This window comes from Taudactylus pleione, unplaced genomic scaffold, assembly GCF_031769625.1.
Source record: "Taudactylus pleione unplaced genomic scaffold, aTauple2 ptg000488l, whole genome shotgun sequence".
Lineage (NCBI taxonomy): Eukaryota > Metazoa > Chordata > Amphibia > Anura > Myobatrachidae > Taudactylus > Taudactylus pleione.
The window spans coordinates 1,492,184-1,515,832 of record NW_028284890.1 but is presented as its reverse complement, the minus strand read 5'-3'; the positions used below and the strand labels follow the sequence as shown (position 1 = coordinate 1,515,832).

Here is a 23,649-nt window from a genome sequence, read left to right as displayed (position 1 = left end):
ATTATACAGGGGGAGCAGAATGTGGTGCCTCATTATAATCATACAGGTAGATCAGACACCAGTGTTCTATATAATACACGTGTAACAGACACTGGTGCACTGGTGTTACTATAATACAGCTGGAGCAGCCTTTAATGCTGCACTTTGAGTATACAGGTAGAGCAGATGCCAGAACTTTTTGTTACTCTAATACAGCTGGAGGAGACTCTGGTGCTGCATTATCATACAGGTGTAGCAGACCCCAGTGTTGGTATGATACAGGAGGAGCAGAACCTTTTGTTACTATAATACAGCTGGAGCAGACTCTGGTGTTGTATTCTCTTTATACAGGTGGAGCAGAAACCAGTGCTTGTATAATACAGGTGGAGCAGAACCTTTTGTTATAATAGTACAGCTAGAGCAGACTGCTGCATTATTTTTATACAGGTGGAGCAGACCCCAGTGTTGGTATAATACAGGTGGAGCAGGCTCTGGTGCTGCATTATCATTATACAAATAGCAAAAGCAGAAAGTTCTCTCTTTTTTGGGGCACTCACCCTACTAATAATAAAGTGTAACCTGTAATAGTGTCAGTAAGAAATGACCGAGGTGTTATCTGTATAGCGCAATAAGTCAGGAAATACACAGAACGTAACATAAAGAGGATATAAAGCCTGGTCTAACCAGGGCCAATAACCCCTCAGCACTGACCAGCTGTGTGATGGGAGACGTATATAGTGATTATCTGTATCATTTATGGTCAGACAAATACATCATGGCCCAGTGCTGTGTGTGTGTATATAGAGAGAGAGAACGGAAGGTGCGGCACTCACAGCATACAACAACAGCTGACAAGAGGCGGTGGGGTATATCAACCTTTTAGTTCAATAAAGACTTTTTTCAAGATAACAAAGCTGTACACAAACATACCTTATATACAGGCATCTCATCACACGTGAAGCCGTTTCCCCGGCTCTGGGACTGCGCACCCGCCCGGCGGTGCTGTTGGATGACGTCATCACGCTGTCAGTGGACGCTCATACCTATGACACCATCACCATGGTTACTAAAGTAACTCCTAATGGACAAAAATGAGTACATATAAAAAGACATGTAAAGAAACACAATACACATACATGACTGCCTATTGCACCAATCACATGGCTCTCAGCTGGGGGCTAAGTAATGGTAAGTTTAGTCGCTACAAGCTAAAGAGACCCCTAACAGCTGACATCTTGGACCAATATCAAGAAAAAAGCCCACAGAGAAGCTAATACATAAACTTTATGTTACCATTATACGCACAAAGTCAGAAAAGCTGACACATCAGTGCGATATTGGAGAACTCACAGTTGGGCTACTAAATGAATTTATAGTGCCTTTGTACCTAAGGCTCCATGAGGACAGATTAAAGTTACAAAACACTATCATATGAAATACTTTCATTTAGGCCCCTAGGATGGACCACATCCAAACGGGATATCCAACGTGCTTCACACTGTAATAATTTTGAAGCTCGATCACCTCCACGCAAAGGGGGGGAAGGTGGTCAATCATATGGTAGCGTATGCTGGCCAAGGGATGTTTAAATATGGCAAAGTGCCGAGCTACCGGCTGTTCACTAGTGCCTGATTCTAGGGCTTGACGAATGGCGGAGCGGTGTGCCGCCATACGCTCCTTAAATTTCCTTTCGGTCTTACCAATGTAGGTGAGGCCGCATGGGCAGATGACTTGATAAACCACATAACTTGTATTGCAGTTCAATAAGTACTTGATGGAGATCTTTTTTCCACTATGGGGATGCGAAACCGAATTACCTACAATGAGATATTGACATGTGATACACGGGCATTTAATGCAACCCACTTTTGCATGTGTAAAGAACCTAGTTGAGGGATTTTCATTCAACTTAGAAATATCGGTCTTCACCAAGCGATCACGCAAATTGCTTCCTTGTGAATAACTTGGCATAAGCTGGGCACCAGTAAGATGTAAATTGCTGTCTGATTCGATGATAGGCCAATGTTTCTTAGAAACTTGGTTAATCACTTGGGACGCTGTGTTAAACCTGTTGACCCAAGGAAATTTTGGAATAGAAGAATTTTTCCTCTCTTTCCGTGATAAAAGTTGATCTCTTATTAAGCACCATAACTTTTGCTTTAGTTTGCTCTAAGGCTTTTCGTGAGTATCTTCTGGCATAAAACCTTTCAATAAGCTCATTTAGTTGATTGCTGGCTCTCAAAGGATCACTATTGATACGCCTCACCCCAATCATTTGTGAGTAGGGGAGCCCCCGGATCAGACTCTCAGTTTTGCACTTGTAGCAGCAAATTTCTATCTGTGGGTTTTGTGTATAATGTTGTAATTATAGAGTTGTTATCAATAATTATTTTGACATCTAGAAAATGAATTTCTTGCCTACTCATGTTAATAGGTTAATTGATTTTATTATGATTTTCCATGAATAGCTGGAACTCATGTCCTTCTCCACTCCAAAAATTGAGCAGATCATCAATGAAACAAGAGTAGGAAAATATCTTTTAAACAACCTGTGTATCGCTATACTTCAAACATTACGATATTCGCATAGACCGGGGCTGCGCTAGAACCCATAGCGCAGCCCTTTGTCTGTAGGAAAAAGCTTTTATCATAGATAAAGAAGTTGTTAGTAGCAATTCCAGTGATTTTTTTACAAATACCAAACTGAAATCATGAGGAATCTAATTATATAAAGAGACTACATCAATTCCTATAAGTCAACAAGTTTTAGGTACACAAGCAATAGATTTAATTCTCTCCAGCAAGCTGGTGGTATCAAGTAAGAACGAAGGTTTGTTCTGAATAAGGGGCTGCAATAAATTATCCCAAATAATTGCACAGGGCTGTAATAGCGAGCCCCTAGCCGAGACTATGGGGCATCCGGGCGGAGGATCAATGCCTTTGTGGATCTTAGGAATCAAGTAAAACAGGGGTTACTATTGGAAAAGCTGGAATTAATGACTCTATAAGTTTTGCTGTGATCAATTGCAAGTCCATAGCCTGTTGAAGAATAGTCATTATTTTTTTCTTGCATGATGCTGTAGGGTCACCAGGAAGCTTAGAATACACATCTCTATCAGAAAGTTGGCATTCAGCTTCTAATCGATAATCAGTAAGGTCCTGCAGCACTATAGCGCCGCCCTTGTCCACAGGGCGGATTATAAGATTTTTGTTGTTGGATAATGCAAACAGTGCTTGGCGTTCCAAGACAGAGCGGTTAGGGTGAATCGGAACTTTTTTTATTTCAGTGCTCGCTAACTCATGGTCCAAGATTCTGACGTATGTTTTGATGTTGGAGTTTGATTGGGGTTCAAAAGAGCAGCGGGGGCCCACAGCTTTCAATTTAGAAGGAATTTGATCCTTGTTTTCCATCACTTGATCTTTAAAAAATTCTTTGAGTTTAAGTTTTCTCTGTAGGGTATTTTTCTCTATGTCCCATTGAAACTCATTGAAGGGTACAGTAGGGACAAATTAAAGATTAAATAGTAGGTCTTTCGGGACCGAGGTGGCTTCCCTGCATCAAGATTATTGGCCATGAGAGGACCTTTGGTGTGACCTCCAGCAATGCCGTGTGGTGGTCAGTGAGCAGCCCTATGAAGCTGGGGCAGAGGAACTTCTGAGAAACACTGACCTAGACTCTATGGCTCTGGGAATGAGGGGACTTAGTGGTCACTCAGTGTACTCTTACATTTATATAGGCAACATGATAGCGTAGTGGACAGCATTTCTACTCTGCTCTGTGGTCGTGAATTCAATTCCCAACCAAGGTCCTGTATGTGTGGATTCTGTAGGTTTTTCCTTGTTTGCATTGATTTCTTCCAGGTGCTCTGGTTTCTTCCCATTCTCCAAAGCCACACTGGTAGGTTAGTTGGCTTCTTTCATAAATACCCCTGGTGTGTGTGTGTGTGTATAGGCTGTCCATGTGGTAGGAAATGTAGATTGTAAACTCCCCTGGGGCAGGGACAGATGTGATTAAATATTCCCTGTAAAGCACTGTGTAATATGTGCACACAACATACATAACTGGTAAGAAATAGCATCTAATAATTATATTTATTCCTATATTTCTGTGCAGTGATGAGTCACATGACTGCGAGGATACTAAATCTCACACTGGAGATCATCTACCTGCTGACTGGGGAGGTGAGCGAATCTGAGCATGTCAGAGTGACTTCACTTATATCTATAGTAATAATACAGGGACATGACTGGGGAGGTGAGAGGGTCTGGGAGTGTCACAGTGACATTACTTATATCTATAGTAATTATACAGGGACATGACTGGGGAGGTGAGGGGATCTGGGAGTGTCACAGTGACATCACATATCTATAGTAATTATACAGGGACATGACTGGGGAGGTGAGGGGATCTGGGAGTGTCACAGTGACATCACTTATATCTATAGTAATAATACAGGGACATGACTGGGGAGGTGAGGGGATCTGGGAGTGTCACAGTGACATCACTTATATCTATAGTAATAATACAGGGACATAACTGGGGAGGTGAGAGGGTCTGGGAGTGTCACAGTGATATCACTCATCTATAGTAATAATACAGGGACATGGCTGGGGAGGTGAGAGGGATCTGGTAGTGTCACAGTGACATCACTTATATCTATAGTAATTATACAGGGACATGACTGGGGAGGTGAGGGGATCTGTGAGTGTCACAGTGACATCACATATCTATAGTAATTATACAGGGACATGACTGGGGAGGTGAGGGGATCTGGGAGTGTCACAGTGACATCACTTATATCTATAGTAATAATACAGGGACATAACTGGGGAGGTGAGAGGGTCTGGGAGTGTCACAGTGATATCACTCATCTATAGTAATAATACAGGGACATGACTGGGGAGGTGAGAGGATCTGGGAGTGTCACAGTGACATCACTTATATCTATAGTAATAATACAGGGACATGACTGGGGAGGTGAGGGGATCTGGTAGTGTCACAGTGATATCACTCATATCTATAGTAATAATACAGGGACATGACTGGGGAGGTGAGGGGATCTGGTAGTGTCACAGTGATATCACTCATATCTATAGTAATAATACAGGGACATGACTGGGGGAGGTGAGGGGATCTGGGAGTGTTACTGTGACATCACTTATATCTATAGTAATAATACAGGGACATGACTGGGGGAGGTGAGGGGATCTGGGAGTGTCACAGTGACATCACTTATATCTATAGTAATAATACAGGGACATGACTGGGGAGGTGAGGGGATCTGGGGTGTCACAGTGATATCACTCATATCTATAGTAATAATACAGGGACATGACTGGGGAGGTGAGGGAATCTGGGAGTGTCACAGTGACATCACTTATATCTATAGTAATAATACAGGGACATAACTGGGGAGGTGAGAGGGTCTGGGAGTGTCACAGTGATATCACTCATCTATAGTAATAATACAGGGACATGACTGGGGAGGTGAGGGGATCTGGGAGTGTCACAGTGACATCACTTATATCTATAGTAATAATACAGGGACATGACTGGGGAGGTGAGGGGATCTGGTAGTGTCACAGTGATATCACTCATATCTATAGTAATAATACAGGAACAATGACTGGGGAGGTGAGGGGATCTGGGAGTGTTACTGTGACATCACTTATATCTATAGTAATAATACAGGGACATGACTGGGGGAGGTGAGGGGATCTGGGAGTGTCACAGTGACATCACTTATATCTATAGTAATAATACAGGGACATGAATGGGGATCTGGAAATGTCACAGTGACATCACTTATATCTATAGTAATAATACAGGAACAATGACTGGGGAGGTGAGGGGATCTGGGAGTGTCACAGTGACATCACTTATATCTATAGTAATAATACAGGGACATGACTGGGGAGGTGAGGGGATCTGGGGTGTCACAGTGATATCACTCATATCTATAGTAATAATACAGGGACATGACTGGGGAGGTGAGGGAATCTGGGAGTGTCACAGTGACATCACTTATATCTATAGTAATAATACAGGGACATAACTGGGGAGGTGAGAGGGTCTGGGAGTGTCACAGTGATATCACTCATCTATAGTAATAATACAGGGACATGACTGGGGAGGTGAGGGGATCTGGGAGTGTCACAGTGACATCACTTATATCTATAGTAATAATACAGGGACATGACTGGGGAGGTGAGGGGATCTGGTAGTGTCACAGTGATATCACTCATATCTATAGTAATAATACAGGAACAATGACTGGGGAGGTGAGGGGATCTGGGAGTGTTACTGTGACATCACTTATATCTATAGTAATAATACAGGGACATGACTGGGGGAGGTGAGGGGATCTGGGAGTGTCACAGTGACATCACTTATATCTATAGTAATAATACAGGGACATGAATGGGGATCTGGAAATGTCACAGTGACATCACTTATATCTATAGTAATAATACAGGAACAATGACTGGGGAGGTGAGGGGATCTGGGAGTGTCACTGTGACATCACTTATATCTATAGTAATAATACAGTGACATGACTGGGAAGGTGAAAGGTTCTGGGAGTGTCACAGTGACATCACTTATATCTATAGTAATAATACAGGGACATGACTGGGGAGGTGAGGGGATCTGGGAGTGTCACAGTGACATCACTTATATCTGTAGTAATAATACAGGGACATGACTGGGGGGGGGTGAGGGGATCTGGGAGTGTCACAGTGACATCACTTATATCTATAGTAATAATACAGGGACATGACTGGGGAGGTGAAAGGTTCTGGGAGTGTCACTGTGACATCACTTATATCTATAGTAATATCCGAGCAGCAGGGAGTCGTTCTCGGATATAGTATTAATCCCACAGTTCTCACTGTAGTTGGTATGTATTACATTGCTATCAGTATGTTGTTCTTTCTCTGTCACTTACAAAAAAGTTTTTGGGGCTGCTAGAGATACTATATACTCCACATTTTCATATATATGGGAGATTGTTATAAGATGTTTTTTTTGTAAAATAGTCTACTTGAATTTTATGCAATTTGATCACCTGAATAAACCGTCTCATTTAGGTGGTTTAATTGACCTTCTCATTGATATTTTCCCAATACACAGGATTACACAGTAGTGAAGAAGACATCCAGTGAGTGTGAGACACCCAGCAGCCGTCTCCGTATGTCAGGAGGACTGAGCAGGACCCAGAGCCCCATCATGGTGCCTCCACCTCACTCACTGATACTAGAGAGAGACAATGACCAGAAGATCCTGGAGCTCACCAACAAGATCATTCAGCTGCTGACTGGAGTGGTGACTTCTGGGAATGGGACATTATACAGTAACACCAGGGGATGTGTCTCGATCATGACTGGAGAGGTTACTGCTGGGAATGGGACATTATACAGTAACACCAGGGGATGTGTCTGGGTGATGACTGGAGAGGTGACTGCTGGGAATGGGACATTATACAGTAACACCAGGGGATGTGTCTGGGTGATGACTGGAGAGGTGACTGCTGAGAATGGGACATTAAACAGTAACACCAGGGGATGTGTCTGGGTGATGACTGGAGAGGGGACTGCTGGGAATGGGACATTGTACAGTAACACCAGGGGATGTGTCTGGGTGATGATTGGAGAGGGGCATGCTGGGAATGGGACATTATACAGTAACACCAGGGGATGTGTCTGGTTGATGACTAGAGAGGTGACTGCTGGGAATGGGACATTATACAGTAACACCAGGGGATGTGTCTGGGTGGTGACTGGAGAGGTGACTGCTGGGAATGGGACATTACACAGTAACACCAGGGGATGTGTCTGGGTGGTGACTGGAGAGGTGACTGCTGGGAATGGGACACTATACAGTAACACCAGGGGATGTGTCTGGGTGATGACTGGAGAGGGGCATGCTGGGAATGGGACATTATACAGTAACACCAGGGGATGTGTCTGGTTGATGACTGGAGAGGTGACTGCTGGGAATGGGACATTATACAGTAACACCAGGGGATGTGTCTGGGTGGTGACTGGAGAGGTGACTGCTGGGAATGGGACATTACACAGTAACACCAGGGGATGTGTCTGGGTGATGACTGGAGAGGGGCATGCTGGGAATGGGACATTATACAGTAACACCAGGGGATGTGTCTGGTTGATGACTGGAGAGGTGACTGCTGGGAATGGGACATTATACAGTAACACCAGGGGATGTGTCTGGGTGATGACTGCAGAGGTGACTGCTGGGAATGGGACATTATACAGTAACACCAGGGGATGTGTCTGGGTGGTGACTGGAGAGGTGACTGCTGGGAATGGGACATTACACAGTAACACCAGGGGATGTGTCTGGGTGGTGACTGCAGAGGTGACTGCTGGGAATGGGACACTATACAGTAACACCAGGGGATGTGTCTGGGTGATGACTGGAGAGGTGACTGCTTAGAATGGGACATTATACAGTAACACCAGGGGTTGTGTCTGGGTGGTGACTGGAGAGGTCACTGCTGGGAATGGGACATTATACAGTAACACCAGGGGATGTGTCTGGGTGATGACTGGAGAGGTGACTGCTGGGAATGGGACATTATACAGTAACACCAGGGGTTGTGTCTGGGTGGTGACTGGAGAGGTCACTGCTGGGAATGGGACATTATACAGTAACACCAGGGGATGTGTCTGGGTGATGACTGGAGAGGTGAGTGCTGGGAATGGGACATTATACAGTAACACCCGGGGATGTGTCTGGGTGATGACTGTATCATTGTGTGTGTCAGGTTCCTATAAGGTGTCAGGATGTCACTGTCTATGTCTCCATGCAGGAGGGGGAGTATATAGAGGAATACAGGGCTCTGTACAAGGACGTGATGATGGAGAATCACCAGCCCCTCACCTCACTGGGTAAGAGGAGACTGGCATTTATTGTACAGGGGAGAGCAGGTATGGGGGCCCCCTATATACACATCACCTGATAATCACTTATAGATGTGTCGTCTTACATCTGTCCTCAATACGCCACAGCGTGACTTTCCTGGCAGCTCACTCTGGTCCCATGCAACTCTGCTAAAGTTGAGCATCTTTCATACAGATGTGTCCTCAAATCTAACCTAAATAACAGAACACAGTGGCCCTGATTCAGAGCCGGACACTCTGACAGAGCGCTCGCTCTGAATCAGGGCCGTCCTTCGATTTATTTTAGAGCGGCCTCCTGGTCGCTCACATAGCTGTGGGTGACCACCCACAGCTATAGCGAGCGGCCAGGAAGATGGTCTCGATGGTCAAGATCATCGCGACCATCGGGCTTGCGACGAGACCCTTGCGGTAGGGTCTCATTGTGATGTCACTTGTGATGTCAGTGGGGCCGGCCCTAGACGGAACGCCTCCGTCTGGGTAGCCACGCCCCTGGCCCACCCAGCAAAGGGGGCGTGCTGTCACTCAACATCGACAGCATGCCCCCTTTGTAGCGAGACCCGGAGCGACGGCTTGCCCGTCGCTATCCGGGTCTCGCGCATGCGCACGACAGAGCCGGCTCCGTCGTGCGCAAGCGCACTGGGCCAACATCGACCCGCTTGTGAGCGCACAGCTTTCGCGAGCGGGTCTGAATCAGGCCCAGTGTGACTTGCCTGGTGTGAGTGAGCCACCAGGTCCTGTGCTACTAGGACACACCAGCAGACTGTGCTGATTAATGTGATATGTGACACTTGTATATCTGTTTGCACCTATGTCTGTATATGAAGCACAGCGGAACTTGGAATGAAAAAAGCTGCGGCCGCTACATTGTAGCACTTCGTATACAGATTCAAAGACTCAGTCGCACACAGATATACAAGTGCTGCATGTCAATTAATCTGCTGGTTTCTTTGCATTGTCACTTAGATGGATTTTCAGCAAAAAAAGTTGCAAAAAAGTCACCTGGCGCTAGCAGTGTCTCATGGAACTTGGCGTTCCGTAAGGGGCTTTTTGTCTCGACTGCAGCAAAGATGTGTAAGGGCACATCTATATATACAATGTACTCAGTCACTGTGTGTCTCCTACAGATGGACCCAGTAACAGAAATACCCCAGAGAGATGTCCCTGTTCTCTTTATTCACAGGATTGTACAGAGAAGAATCACAGGATCCCACAGGAGCATCAGGTAGGTGGGATTTAGGGTCTCACCAGTATACAACAGTGACTATCACTACATGATGCATAGATAAGCTGTGTGTGTCTTATACACTGATATTATACTGTTTAGTCTCAATTAAATCAGACATTATTGTTATATGGATCATTTAGAGTGAAGATCTTGCTGATATTAAGGCAGAAGATACAGATGGAGAAGAGATGTATGTGACTGATAATATGGCAGAAGATATAGAGGGAGAAGAAGAGACGTATGTGACTGATATGAAGGCAGAAGATATAGAGGGAGAAGAAGAGATGTATGTGACTGATATGAAGGCAGAAGATATAGAGGGAGAAGAAGAGACGTATGTGACTGATATGAAGGCAGAAGATATAGAGGGAGAAGAAGAGATATATATGAGAAGTGATAAGCAGTGTAAGGAGGAACAAATCCCTACAGACATCAGCACAGGTGAGTTATAAACACATCACATATTCTCCTTACTTACTCAGTCACCACATCAATGTAAAAGTTTATGAGGGAATTGTATCTGCAAAGTGGGGTAGTCAGCTGCCATCAACCCCTATTAGTCTCATGCTCTCCCCCCTCACATCATATCACTGTGTGTTACCAGCCCAGTGATCTGGCCAGTCTCCTCCCCTCAATTTCTGGTGTATCTCATACATCAGGAGCCATCAGCCCCTATTATACCCCTGCTCTCCCCCCCCTCACATCATGTCACTGTGTGTTACCAGCCCAGAGATCTGACCAGTCTCCTCCCTGCACTCTAAAACCATATACTCCCACATCACAACAAACTCCATGTATACACACACAAAGCTATAAGCACACACTTATTATTGCACAGTCCTTCCACCAATGCTTGTCTACAATGATTGATTCAAACTATAATAGTACTGTCTGTGTGACACTTTGGAGAGAGGTGGTGAGTCTGATAGAGTGAGAGTTCCAGAGGTGAGGAGCAGCACAGGCAAAGTCTTGGAGGCAGGAGTGGGAGGATATAATGAGTTGGGTGGCGAGACGCCAGGCATTGGCAGAGCAAAGTACTGTAGGTGATGAGAGTGTGGAGGGAGGGATTTATAAAGAAATGAAGGGCGAAGACATATGGTGACTTTATAGGTGATTGTAAGGAGCTTGAAAGTATTCTGAAGGGGATGGGGAGCCAGTGTAGGACCTGTAGTAGAGGGGAGGCAGAAGCTGTAGTTTGGAGATGAGCTGGGTTGAGGACAGATTGCAGTGGAGAGAGATGGGTGTTGGGGAGGCCACATAGGAGGTGGCTGAAGTAGCCCTTTGTAGAGATGAACAATGAGTGGATGAGGGTCTTGGTTACCTCTAGGGTAAGAAAGGGTCTGATCCTGGAGATATTTTGAAGGTAGAAGTGGAAGACTGGGAGAGGGACTGAATGTGGGCATGGAAGCAGAGGGCGGAGTTAAGGATATCTCCAAGACAGCAGACTTGTGGGATAGAAGAGATGGTGAGGTTGTCGATGGAGGTGAGGGGACGCCAGATGGTGGGAAGACAATCTGCTCAGTGTTAGACATGTTAAGCTTAAGAAAGCACTGTGATATCCAAGAACATTTGCTCTCAATGTAAGTTGTTTATTCTTATACATTTGTTTCCAGAAGATGGACACACAAGCAGGAATACCTCGCAGAGAGATCTCATCGTGTCACCAGATTTTAAAATAGAAGATAAGAACATCCGACAGGATTCCTCAAGAGAAACTCCAATTACCCTAAATATACATCCAGCACTTCACAGTGCAGATATGTCATTTGGTCCCTCTAATCATGAGGAACGTTCTCCTCCTGATAATTCAGAACTTGCTACACACAGTACAGCTCATATAGGTAATAGAATATTATCTTGTTCTAAATCTGGTAAAAGTTCTATATGTCGGTCAGTTTCTGTTAGACATCAGAAAACTCACACAGGTAAGAAGCCATTTCCATGCTCTGAGTGTGGAAAATGTTTTACACAGAAATCTGATCTTGTTGCACATCAAAGATGTCACACAGGTGAGAAGCAATTTCTATGTTCTGAGTGTGGAAAATGTTTTACACTGATATCACATCTTGTTACACATCAGAGACGTCACAGAGGTGAGAAGCAATTTCCATGCTCTGAGTGTGGGAAAGGTTTTACAGTAAAATCTGATTTTGTTACACATCAGAGAACTCACACAGGTGTGAAGTCATTTTCATGTTCTGAGTGTCGGAAATGTTTTACACATAAATTTGATCTTGTTACACATCAGAGAACTCATACAGGTGAGAAGCCATTTCTATGCTCTGTGTGTGGGAAATGCTTTACCCAGAAATCTCTTTGTGTTAGACATCAGATTACACACACTGGTGAGAAGCCGTTTACTTGCTCTGAATGTGGGAAATGTTTTTCATATAAAGCAGCTCTTGTTATACATCAGAGAAGTCACACAGGTGAGAAACCATTTCCATGTTCTGAGTGTGGGAAATGTTTTGCACAGAAATCAGGTCTTGATAGTCATCAGAGAAGTCACACAGGTGAGAAACCATTTCCATGTTCTGAGTGTGGGAAGTGTTTTGCACAGAAATCAGATCTTGTTAAACATCAGAGACGTCACACAGGGGAGAAACCATTTCCATGCTCTGAGTGTGGGAAATGTTTTAATCAGAAATCAGGTCTTCATAGACATCAGAGAACTAGACACAGGAGAAATACAACTTCAATGAGCTGATATTCATGGACCCAAAGTGCTGCACAGAGCACAATCCAGGTGTGTAGAGGGAAAACACAATGAATAGCATCTGAATAATGTGCACAATAAATACTAATCTGGGGAGACTCATCCTAGTTGGAGTTTCTACATCCTCATGGGACCCCAATAGTTCCTACCAATTGGTGTTTATTGTGCTACCATCACATACAGCTACAGTGTTATCAGCTCTGTATATGTGACCTGCAGACGCTCCTGGTGACTGACCACAGTGTGGTTTATGCTCTCACCATTTTATTCACCTATATCACATTTATATGCTTTGGATATTAAATAGCTGCTGATTATTTACACTATGGCCGATTGATGCAACTAATGTATATTAGGTACTGCATCGATACTAACTACTGTAAAAGCTGTGTACATTAATGTATATAATAATATAATAAAAGCCTTTGTGTCATACAGTATGCTGGATGTACCATTCACTCCCTGAAATCTAGATTCAGGGAACACAGATGAACATAGTAAAGGGTCACCAGCCGCACAGTGTATCGCAGCACTTTGCTACCAATCACAGCTGCGCTTCTGAAGACCTGTCACATGTAGGGGTGCAGCATGTGTGGAGGACAAGCAGGGGCGCAGACAGGCTCAGGAACTTATGTGCTAAAGAGGCATTATGGATGTTTACATTACAAACCTTGTTCCCACAAGGGCTCAGTGATACTATAGATCAGGGGTGGCCAACCCGCGGCTCTCGAGCCGCATGAGGCTCTTTTGAGCTTCTAATGCGCCTCTGCAGACCCCCCAATATTTACTGAGAATACTGGTCTCTGAAGCCATCAGAGACTAAAGAAGCCTCTGATCGCTTCAGAGGCCAGTGTTCCCAGTAATGCAATGCACGGGTGGTGTCCTGATGTCACTCGCCATGTGAGGAGTCCGCACTTCTGCTGGATCCAGTTAGATCCAGCAGGCGGCAGAAGCAGCAGCGACGGCGGGACTCAGGAACCCTGATGGCGTGGAGTGGTGCCAGCGTGAAGGTACGTTTCTTCATAGGGGTGTGGACTGGGAGGGGGAGCGCTAGTGCTGGGGGCACGACTACAGGGATATTGCAGGAGGGGCACAGCTAGAGGAGGCATTGCTTAATGGGCACAGCTACAACGGACAATGCAGAAGGGGCACAACTGCTGGAGGCATTGCTTAAAGGGCACAGCTCTAAGGGGGCATTGCAGAAGTGGTACAACTACAGAGTGCATTGCATAATGGGCACAGCTACAGGGGCATTGCTTAAAGGCCACAACTACTGAGGCAATTGCTTAATGGGCACAGCTACTGGGGGCACTGCATAAGGGCCACAACTAATGGGGGCATTGCATAATGGGCACAGCTACAAGGGGCATTTCAGAAGAGACACAACTACAGATGGCATTGCATAAGGGTCACAACTACAGGAGCCATTGCTTAAGGGACACAACTACAGGGGGCATTGCAGAAGGGGCACAACTACAGAGGGCATTGCATAGAGGGCACAGCTACAGGGGGCATTGTGTAATGGGCACAGCTACAGGGGACATTGTATAATGGGCACAGCTACAGGGGGCATTGCATAATGGGCAAAGCTACAGAGGGCATTGCATAAGGGCCACAACTACTGGGGGCATTGCTTAATGGCCACAACTACTGGGGGCATTGCATAATGTGCACAGCTACAGGGGGCACTGCATATGGGGCACAACTACAGGGGGCACAGCATAATGGTCACTGGCATTCTCAATGTATTTTATGTTTTTCTGGATTTCAATATGTATTTTTTGTGGATCTGCCTTGTTTCTGTGTATTTTGTGTGGATTTGTATTTTATGTGGATCTGGCTTGTTTCTGTGTATTATGTGAACGTGGCTATTTCAATGTTTTCTATATTGCTCTGGCTTTTTTTGTCACTTGAACAGTGAAAAATGTATATTGAGAAGATTATGTAAAATGTGTATTTTCAATGTCCTGGGCTCGCCCCCAGCGTGACTAAAAAGGGTGGTGTGACACAAGGTCATGCTCCTGCAAATGTCATACCAAAGGCGTGCACACAAAAATGGGTCGTGGTCTTGTGACAGCTAAGACACACGCGCATGCTATCAGCTCTTTCGGTTGACTACATATATTTTTTGGCTCTTTGCCTCCGACTGGTTGGCCACCCATGATAAAGATTGAGTCCTGTGCTTAGATGTCGGTGTAGTCAGCCTGGTCAGCTGGACCTGTATATGGGGCCATAACTGCAACTCTTTCTGTACATATAGGGGTTACATGACTTGTGTGCGGAGTCTGTTACCCGTATTCCCCATATGTGTAGGTAACACAATACCAGGATGACATTAATAACTGATAGAGGAGACCAGCCTACACTGCGCTAGCCGGCTCCGTTGTGCGCATGCGCGAGACCCGGCTAACGACGGGTGATCCGTCGTTAGGGGTCTCGTCGTAGACGGGGTGAGCTGTCGATGTTGAGTGACAGCTCGCCCCGTTTTCTGGGCGGGCCGGGGGCGTGCCTGGCCAAACGAAGGCGTTCCAGTAGGAACGCTTGCTGTTTGGGGGCGGCCCCACTGACATCATCAGTGATGTCAGTGGGGAGCTTCCTGCTCGATCAGAGCAGGAAGCTCCCTGGGGCTTAAGCTTGACGAGACCCTACCTTAAGCCCCGATGGTCGTGATGGTGTTAACCCACAGCCTAACGACCGACATGGAGGCGGCCGTTCAGGATGCAAGCGGCCGCCCTGTTTCAGAATGACCGCTTGCATCCTACGACCGCCCCCCTTCCCCCAAAATAAAGAAATAACTTTTTTTAGATGGCATTCTTCTGCATGCGCTTCTGGAAAGGGTGCATGTCCTTGCGGAAGACACCCAATTCATCACACTGTGGGGTGTGCCCAGCACTTATGGAGGTGCTTGGCTTCCCCCAAGCTCTCCCCTTATGGCGAATAATTGCCATGCGCAGTAAAGCACCTTACACAATATGCCTTACATAGTAATGGCCTTTATAACACATTATGTCACATGCAGTAATGCCCTGTATAATACATGCTACACGCAGTAATGCCCTGTATAATACATTGTGCCACACACAGTAATTCCCTTTATAATACATTATCCCCAATTCAAATTGGGCCACACAGTAGTCCCTTATTCATGTTATGACACATAGTGGTGCCCCTTTTACACAATGCCCAAATTAGTGTCCCTTATACACAAGGCCCACAGTAGTAGTGCCCCTTATACAATGCCCACAGCAGTGGTGCCCCTTCCACAATGGCCACAGTAGTGGTGCCCCCCATGCAGTGCCCCCATTAGTAGTACCTGCAGTGGGAATCCCACAGTAGTAGTGCCCGCATTGGTTATGTCCCCTATAGTAGTGCCTCAATTGGTAATAACCCCATTAGTAGTGCCCCCAGTAGTAATGCCCCCTATAGTAATCCACCCAGTAATAGTGCCCCCTATTGTAGTGATGCCCCCAGTAGTAGTGCCCCCTATAATAGTGCACTCATTGGTAATGCTCCCAATAGTAGTGTGCCCAGTGGTAATGCCCCCTATAGTAGTACCCCCAGTAGTAAATCCCCCCAGTAGTAATGCCCCCTATAGTAGTGACTCCAGTAGTAATGCCCCCTGTAGTAATCCCCCAGTAGTAATGCCACCTATACTCATGCCCCCAGTTCTGGCGCTTCTGAAAAAAATACAATTAAAACACAAACACAATACTTACCTTAAGCCCCGCTCTTGTGCCCGCTGCCGTCTAGTCCGACAGCGTCTCCATGGATCTATGGGAGAGACGTCATGACATCCCTCCCACAGTGCTGTCTGCGGGAGCCGAAAGTCAGAGCTTAGGAGTGAGCTCCAGCTTTCGTCTGCCGCTGCAGGGAGGCAGCTAGTGGGGGGGACTGGCAAAGTTTTTGAAAACTTCACTTTAGAGACTTTAAAATATGCTAGCACCCATTTTCAAGTACTCCAAATTTGACAGGACTACTTATTTTCACAAAAAAATTCTGCTTAATGCCATTCTTCACCACTTTAACAAGGACGCTAATAACAAGAATATTAAACAACTTCAGTACCCCAAATAGTTTTATTAGGGCTATTGGAACACTTCTACATTGATCCCAATGTTAGAGCATCTTTTTGGGGGGTTCAGGCTGATTTCCCCATTTCTGACAGCACTTTCCGCCTGTTCTGAATTCGCCGCTTGCCGTTTTTGTCTGGTTTGGAATTGAATAGGGCGAAAAGTGGGGGCGCGCATGGTAAGTTTTCGCGTCCAAAACACACAATGTCGGTGAAAAGTCCGGTAGGTGGAACTTTGTCGCAGAGGTAAAAAGAAATGAATATGGCCCTTTGCTGGGTAATGTTCCAAAGCCATCATCATAGTGCATGAAGCCTCATTAGTCAGTGACATTGGTGAACCATAATAGCCATCGACCTCCCTCACACATACACATGGGAAACTTGTAGGATAATTACTAACAACTGTGTCCACACTACACAAAGTTCTCCAGGTGGTTATATATGTAGCAAAAACAGCCTCTATATGGGGAGGCAGCAGGACAGGGTAGAGGAATGGAACAGGGCACAGAGTGGGGGAAGGCAGCAGGACAGGGCAGGGGAATGGAACAGGGCACAGAGTGGGGGAAGGCAGCAGGACAGGGTAGGGGAATGGTGCAGGGCACAGAGCGGGGGAGGCAGCAGGACAGGGTAGGGGAATGGTGCAGGGCACAGAGTAGGGGAGGCAGCAGGACAGGGTAGAGGAATGGTGCAGGGCACAGAGCGGGGGAGGCAGCAGGACAGGGTAGGGGAATGGTGCAGGGCACAGAGTGGGGGAGGCAGCAGGACAGGGTAGAGGAATGGTGCAGGGCACAGAGCGGGGGAGGCAGCAGGACAGGGTAGAGGAATAGTGCAGGGCACAGAGCAGGGGAGGCAGCAGGACAGGGTAGGGGAATGGAACAGGGCTCAGAGTGGGGGAGGCAGCAGGACAGGGTAGGGGAATGGTGCAGGGCACAGAGGGGGAGGCAGCAGGACAGTGTAGGGGAATGGAACAGGGCACAGAGTGGGGGAAGGCAGCAGGACAGGGTAGGGGAATGGTGAAGGGCACAGAGTGGGGGAGGCAGCAGGACAGGGTAGGGGAATGGTGCAGGGCACAGCAGGGGAGGCAGCAGGACAGGGTAGGGGAACGGTGCAGGGCACAGAGGGGGAGGCAGCAGGACAGGGTAGGGGAACAGAGCAGGGCACAGAGCAGGGGAGGCAGCAGGACAGGGTAGGGGAATGGAGCAGGGCACAGAGTGAGGGAGGCAGCAGGACAAGGTAGGGGAATGGAGCAGGGCACAGAGTGGGGGAGGCAGGACAGGGTAGGGGAATGGAGCAAGGCACAGAGCGGGGAGGCAGCAGGGTAGGGGAATGGTGCAGGGCACAGAGTGGGGGAGGCAGGACAGGGTAGGAGAATGGTGCAAGGCACAGAGCGGGGGAGGCAGCAGGACAGGGTAGGGGAATGGTGCAGGGCACAGAGCAGGGGAGGCAGCAGGACAGGGTAGGGGAATGGTGCAGGGCACAGAGTGGGGGAGGCAGCAGGACAGTGTAGGGGAATGGAGCAGGGCACAGAGTGGGGGAGGCAGCAGGACAGGGTAGGGGAATGGTGCAGGGCACAGAGCGGGGGAGGCAGCAGGACAGGGTAGGGGAATGGAGCAGGGCATAGAGTGGGGGAGGCAGCAGGACAGGGTAGGGGAATGGTGCAGGGCACAGAGCGGGGGAGGCACCGGGACAGGGTAGGGGAATGGCACAGAGCACTGTATTTCCTTCATATGCATCTGTTTATGCTGATTGAGAAGATTTATGCTAAGATCTGCCATATGAATCCATATATGTGTGCACATTACTCCCCTGTGAAGGGATATTATATGAAATTGTGTGATATCAATGAAATAGAAATCCCCAATTAACTCCACTAATTCTAAACATTACCTCGATCAGAGGGTTATCATAGACAATATTGAATTATATATTTAGCCTAAACTCAATTAACAGGAACCTGTTACATAGTATAATATCCCTGTATCTGTATATGTTGTCCCTTGAGACCTTATATAGGGAAAACCGTATCTGGGCTGGTAATATACCTATAGATTGATGAACATATCCTATCCTGAGACTCACCATACCTCTTTTGAAATTATGGATGGATATCTTTTTTGTGCAATCTGTTTTTAGTAAAGGTTCCAAAAAGCAAACATACAGATATATATAATCATACAAAGACTAGTAAATCCATATCAAAATGTATAGCAATTGGAAACCAATATAAAGTTATATAAAGAACAATAACTATAGTGGAAAATAAACAAAATAAAATATAGAAAAAGAAAAGTACAGAAAAACTATCAGATGGGGGGTGGTAGGGGAGGGTCATCTTATATTAAAAGAGTAAATCTATAAAAAAATAAGGAAGCCAAGACATATTATGGGATAGATACGGTTGGAGACATATCATTTTATACTCCGCTGAGGATTTATACTCCAACCATGGCAGCCAAGTAGTGGTAAAAGAAGGTGGCCTATTGGTGGGAAGAGGTATAAGATCCTCCATTGATAAATAATAATCAATGATCTGGAACCAATCTTTACATGTGGGTGGGTCACAGGAATTCCAGAAAATTGGGATGACCGCTTTTGCTGCATTACTTAGATGGCACAGTAAGGATTTCTTATAACTTAAGCTAGACCCCACTGTTTTGTGAGCTCCAGTGTCTGCTTAGGGATTCAGGAACGGATATCTATGTGTCTCAGGCTCTTGTTTTTGCTTTGGGTTTTATTTTATGAAATTACATGTCTAATGAACCTTTAAAAATGTATACAGACTATAGTCCTTATAGATTTGAATGCGAGAAATGCAAATGTGTTATTATTATTTAACAGTTTGATAATTGGTTTCTTTGGTTGGTATGAATATTGTCCCTTGATACACCTTGTGATCTTTTTACTTCCAGATATAGAATAAACAAACATAGAAGTGCCTTTTGGTAGATTACCATATTGACGGAGATTATCTCCAGACCAGAGTAGGAGAATTTTGGGATTTGTTTATAACTAATTTACCAGTCAGTCAATCTATATCCCAAAGGTACGGTTATAGTTTGCCCAGATCTACTAAGGATACCCACCTTAGTAACAGAAAAAATAAGACTGTCTGGTATTCATCCCCTAAGTAGGAGATACCTCATACAATAGAACAGGGTTTTGTAAACCCACAGAGAAGGGTTTTGTAAACCAAAAGATATGGGTAATACAGACAGTAAGCACCTGTCCAACTGTCAGACCCCCACAGATATGCACAGTTTTAAGTCCTGGGGTGACAGAAGGGATGTCCAAACTCTTTAATAAGGTTGGCATACACAGAAATGGCACACACTTGACCCAATTAAATTACAACGGATACATAAGTCATATGGCCCCTACATAAAGAGTAACAAACTTGAAGGCAAACTTTGGAATTAAATAAAAGTGTCAGAACAGATCTTGTTAGAGAAAGAGTCACAAGGAAAGGAATAAGAGATTAATTGTATGCCCTTTAAGGATTATTTTTAAGAGACACCTATAAGGACAGTAGGTCCAAATTGTTCAGTGAAAAATGATATTGCTAAAAAGAAATAGTTATGCCCAATAGAGATTGTCAGGCATGTGATGATTTAGCATTGTGGTGCTGTAAATTGCAGAGTTTGTAGACTGAAGGTATCATATACTGAACCCAGAAAAGATACCAGAAGTTGGGATGGGGTTAAGAAATATATAGATCCCTGTAGGAAAAATACATGGAAGTGTGAATGTCCTCAAGTTAAATTGTGGAGAGAGATAAATTGTTTATGATATTAAATGTAAAAAGAAGCTATGAATGGGGATTAGTAGGTTCAAGAAGTAGTTAACGTGGAAGATACATAAATTAATGTGTATGTTCAATAAAATCTAAATGTGATGTGAGATATTAAATATTTGAAGGTACGACATAATTGTTCTTGTCTTAGTGTTAGTGACATTTGCAAATCAAAATTATTATTATTTTTTTTGCTATTGGCTTTTGTCTCAGTACAATACATAAGTATGTATAAAAGTTTTCTGATTGTGGTATTATAAGGACGTAATTAATCTGTCACTGATTACTAACAGCAATGTTACAAAATGCTGGAGAAGTGAGTGTAGAGGGTGTCATTATTGGACTAATAGACAATGTACTGTCTGTAATATAATGAGAAAGGACAGGCAGGACAAGCGAGCACCACAGCCTATTTATGTTGTGCAATCATCAGGAAAGTGACAACAGTTAGTGCCATTTGGGCAAAATATTGGTGCACGTTCAAAAAAAAAAATGAGGCTAACAGCGTCCCCTGTTGCTACAATGTTATCTAATGTTACACGTAGTCAAAGATCCCAAACTTATATGTAGAATGGTTTGTGTTTTCACTGCCCTCGTCTCAGTGAATCCAGTGCAGAACACATAGACAAGTATAGGAAGATAGCCCCCAGAGTCACATACTTCCCAATGTAACCAGTCTTAGTGGCCCACAATATACTGTATCCATCTGTAGCCGCTAAAAGTTTTATTCAGTCCAAATTAATCTCGCCAGAACTTTTGCTCTCCTGTGTACTCCTGGCCACTAGCCTGGATGGCCAAATACAGTATTTACAGAAGACAAATCCATTGCAGATTATTGTAAATAATGGTGTAATAGTCTCTGATGACTGTCCACTTAATCTGTTAGGGGCAGATCTATGGTCAGCATTAAATGCCACAATAACATACAAAGATGGGGAAGTGACTTAACTTTCAAACCAGGACTTCTTGGAAAAATAACCTTTGATACAAGAAATGTACTAACATATCTCATTAATGTTAACACTGAAAACTTGTAATTAAATGAGATATTTGCTAAAGTCCCTGATATGTTATGGGCAAAGGGTAAAATGGATGTAAGGCTACTGCCCATCCAGCCCATGGAAAAGAAACTTAAAGCTACAAGTGCAAGTTAAACAATACCCTTTAAGACCAGATCAAGTGGCTGCAGTAACCAAACAGGTAGATAACCTGAAAGCAGGGTACTTAGGGAATGTCGTTCCAGTCGGAACTAGTTTTTTCCTATTAAAAGGAAGACACCAATTCCAGATGAATCTCCCTATTTTAGGATGATTCGTGATTTAAGAAAGATTAATAAAAGGTTACAGCTTGATACATGGACTGTACCTAATCCGCACACCGTGTTGAATGGCATATCACCCACCTCACAGTTTTACTGTTTTTCAATCCCAATAACAAAAGAAATCCAACTATTGCTTCTACACAGCAAGAAAAGCAATGTGCTTAGACTAGACTGCCACAAGGGGGTGCTACAAGCCCTAGTGAATACTCAAAGACAGTCATTGGTTTTAAAAGATTGGCTTCCTGCCAGTGCAATCACAATCGTTATACAATATGTGGACAATTTACTTTTATGTGTTGACTCAGAGCAGGATTGTTTGTATGAAATAATAGCATTACTGAATATTCTGCACAGTAAATGTTGTAGGGTATCTAAAGAAGCGGGATACCTTATGAAAATAAATGGTAACTTTTGTATGATGCATTAGAGGGACCTATACAACAGAGTCCGCTTTAATTAAAACACTTGAATGAATTGAAGTTTTTATGTTGTATAACAAGACATCATTAATGCACTAGCATTAGCTGTACCTGAGTATAGTGAGCCTTTATACTGTTTTGTCATGGGTCTAACTCACATGCTCAGGGGGTCCTTGCACAATCACATGAAAACTCTCGTCACTTAGACCCTGTAAAGTGCTAACATAGTGTTAGGACACTTAACCCTTATAGTACCACATGGGGTTATAAAGATCCTCAGTAGGGCTCGAACAAAGCATTTGTCTGTTGCTAGGATTACACAATATGAGGTAGTTTTGTTGTACAAGTAATGTCACTCTTAAAAGGTCTAGTGTTGAATCCTGCATCATTGCTCCCGCAGGTTTCAAGAGATAGAAGTACAAATAACAATGACAGTGATAGTGACAGCATCAAGGAGGACACTGAAAATATACAATCATGATTGTGTTGAACTAATGAAGCAGGAATCACTGTCCTTATCTAATATTTCAGATGTTCCTATTGTAGATGCCGACCTTGCTCTCTTTGTAGATGGTTCCAGATACAATGTAGATGGAGTTACACACACAGGATATGTTATCCATATCAGAGCACTGTCTACTGCGTTCTAGTTACCCTAAAGGCTTTCAGTGATAAAGATAAAAGCACATACAGGAGACACTACACCCGAAGCTGATGGCAAGAGACTGGTAGACCAGGCCGCACGTGCTGCTGCCATAAGTCACTACTCCCAGGGTGAGCCCACTTATGTGGTATATCCCACCCACAAGACTGACTTAAGTACCCTCATAAAGCAGAAAGAATTCCTGCACAGACAGGACAAGAAGACTATTTTGTGGGGCTCTCTTAAATGATGAAAGTTAATTGAATATGATAAGTTGATAAATTAAAACGTAAATTGTAATAATACTCTTAAAATAATAGTGCACAAGACACCAAAGAGAAAATAATAGTTGTAGTTCAACCAGAAAAGTATATATATATATATATATATATATATATATATATATATATATAAATATAAAAATAGACAAATCTATACTAAATCCTGCTTGAGAGAGGGATAGTTCTTTCTACGACAGAAAAAGTGGGGCTAAAATATTCATAGAGCTATTCCTCTATCCCATATGTGAGGGAGAAAAAGAATAACATTTTGTGTATCCCTG

General features: G+C 44.5%; 2 protein-coding genes across 2 annotated transcripts in view; one reads left to right on the top strand and one right to left on the bottom strand.

Moving 5' to 3' along the window:
- LOC148502640 (uncharacterized) overlaps positions 1-23,649 on the top strand; it is a 72,643-nt gene that overhangs the window by 99 nt on the left and 48,895 nt on the right. The window contains exons 2-7 of the mRNA XM_088449604.1: positions 4,094-4,161; positions 7,112-7,369; positions 8,814-8,892; positions 10,029-10,126; positions 10,270-10,570; positions 11,743-12,780. Coding sequence (XP_088305730.1) covers positions 4,096-4,161; positions 7,112-7,369; positions 8,814-8,892; positions 10,029-10,126; positions 10,270-10,570; positions 11,743-12,780 — 1,840 coding nt within the window. The 5' untranslated portion in view covers positions 4,094-4,095. The remainder of the gene's footprint in view (positions 1-4,093; positions 4,162-7,111; positions 7,370-8,813; positions 8,893-10,028; positions 10,127-10,269; positions 10,571-11,742; positions 12,781-23,649) is intronic.
- LOC148502641 (uncharacterized) overlaps positions 1-23,649 on the bottom strand; it is a 164,646-nt gene that overhangs the window by 112,185 nt on the left and 28,812 nt on the right. The gene's annotated exons all lie outside the window — the stretch shown is intronic.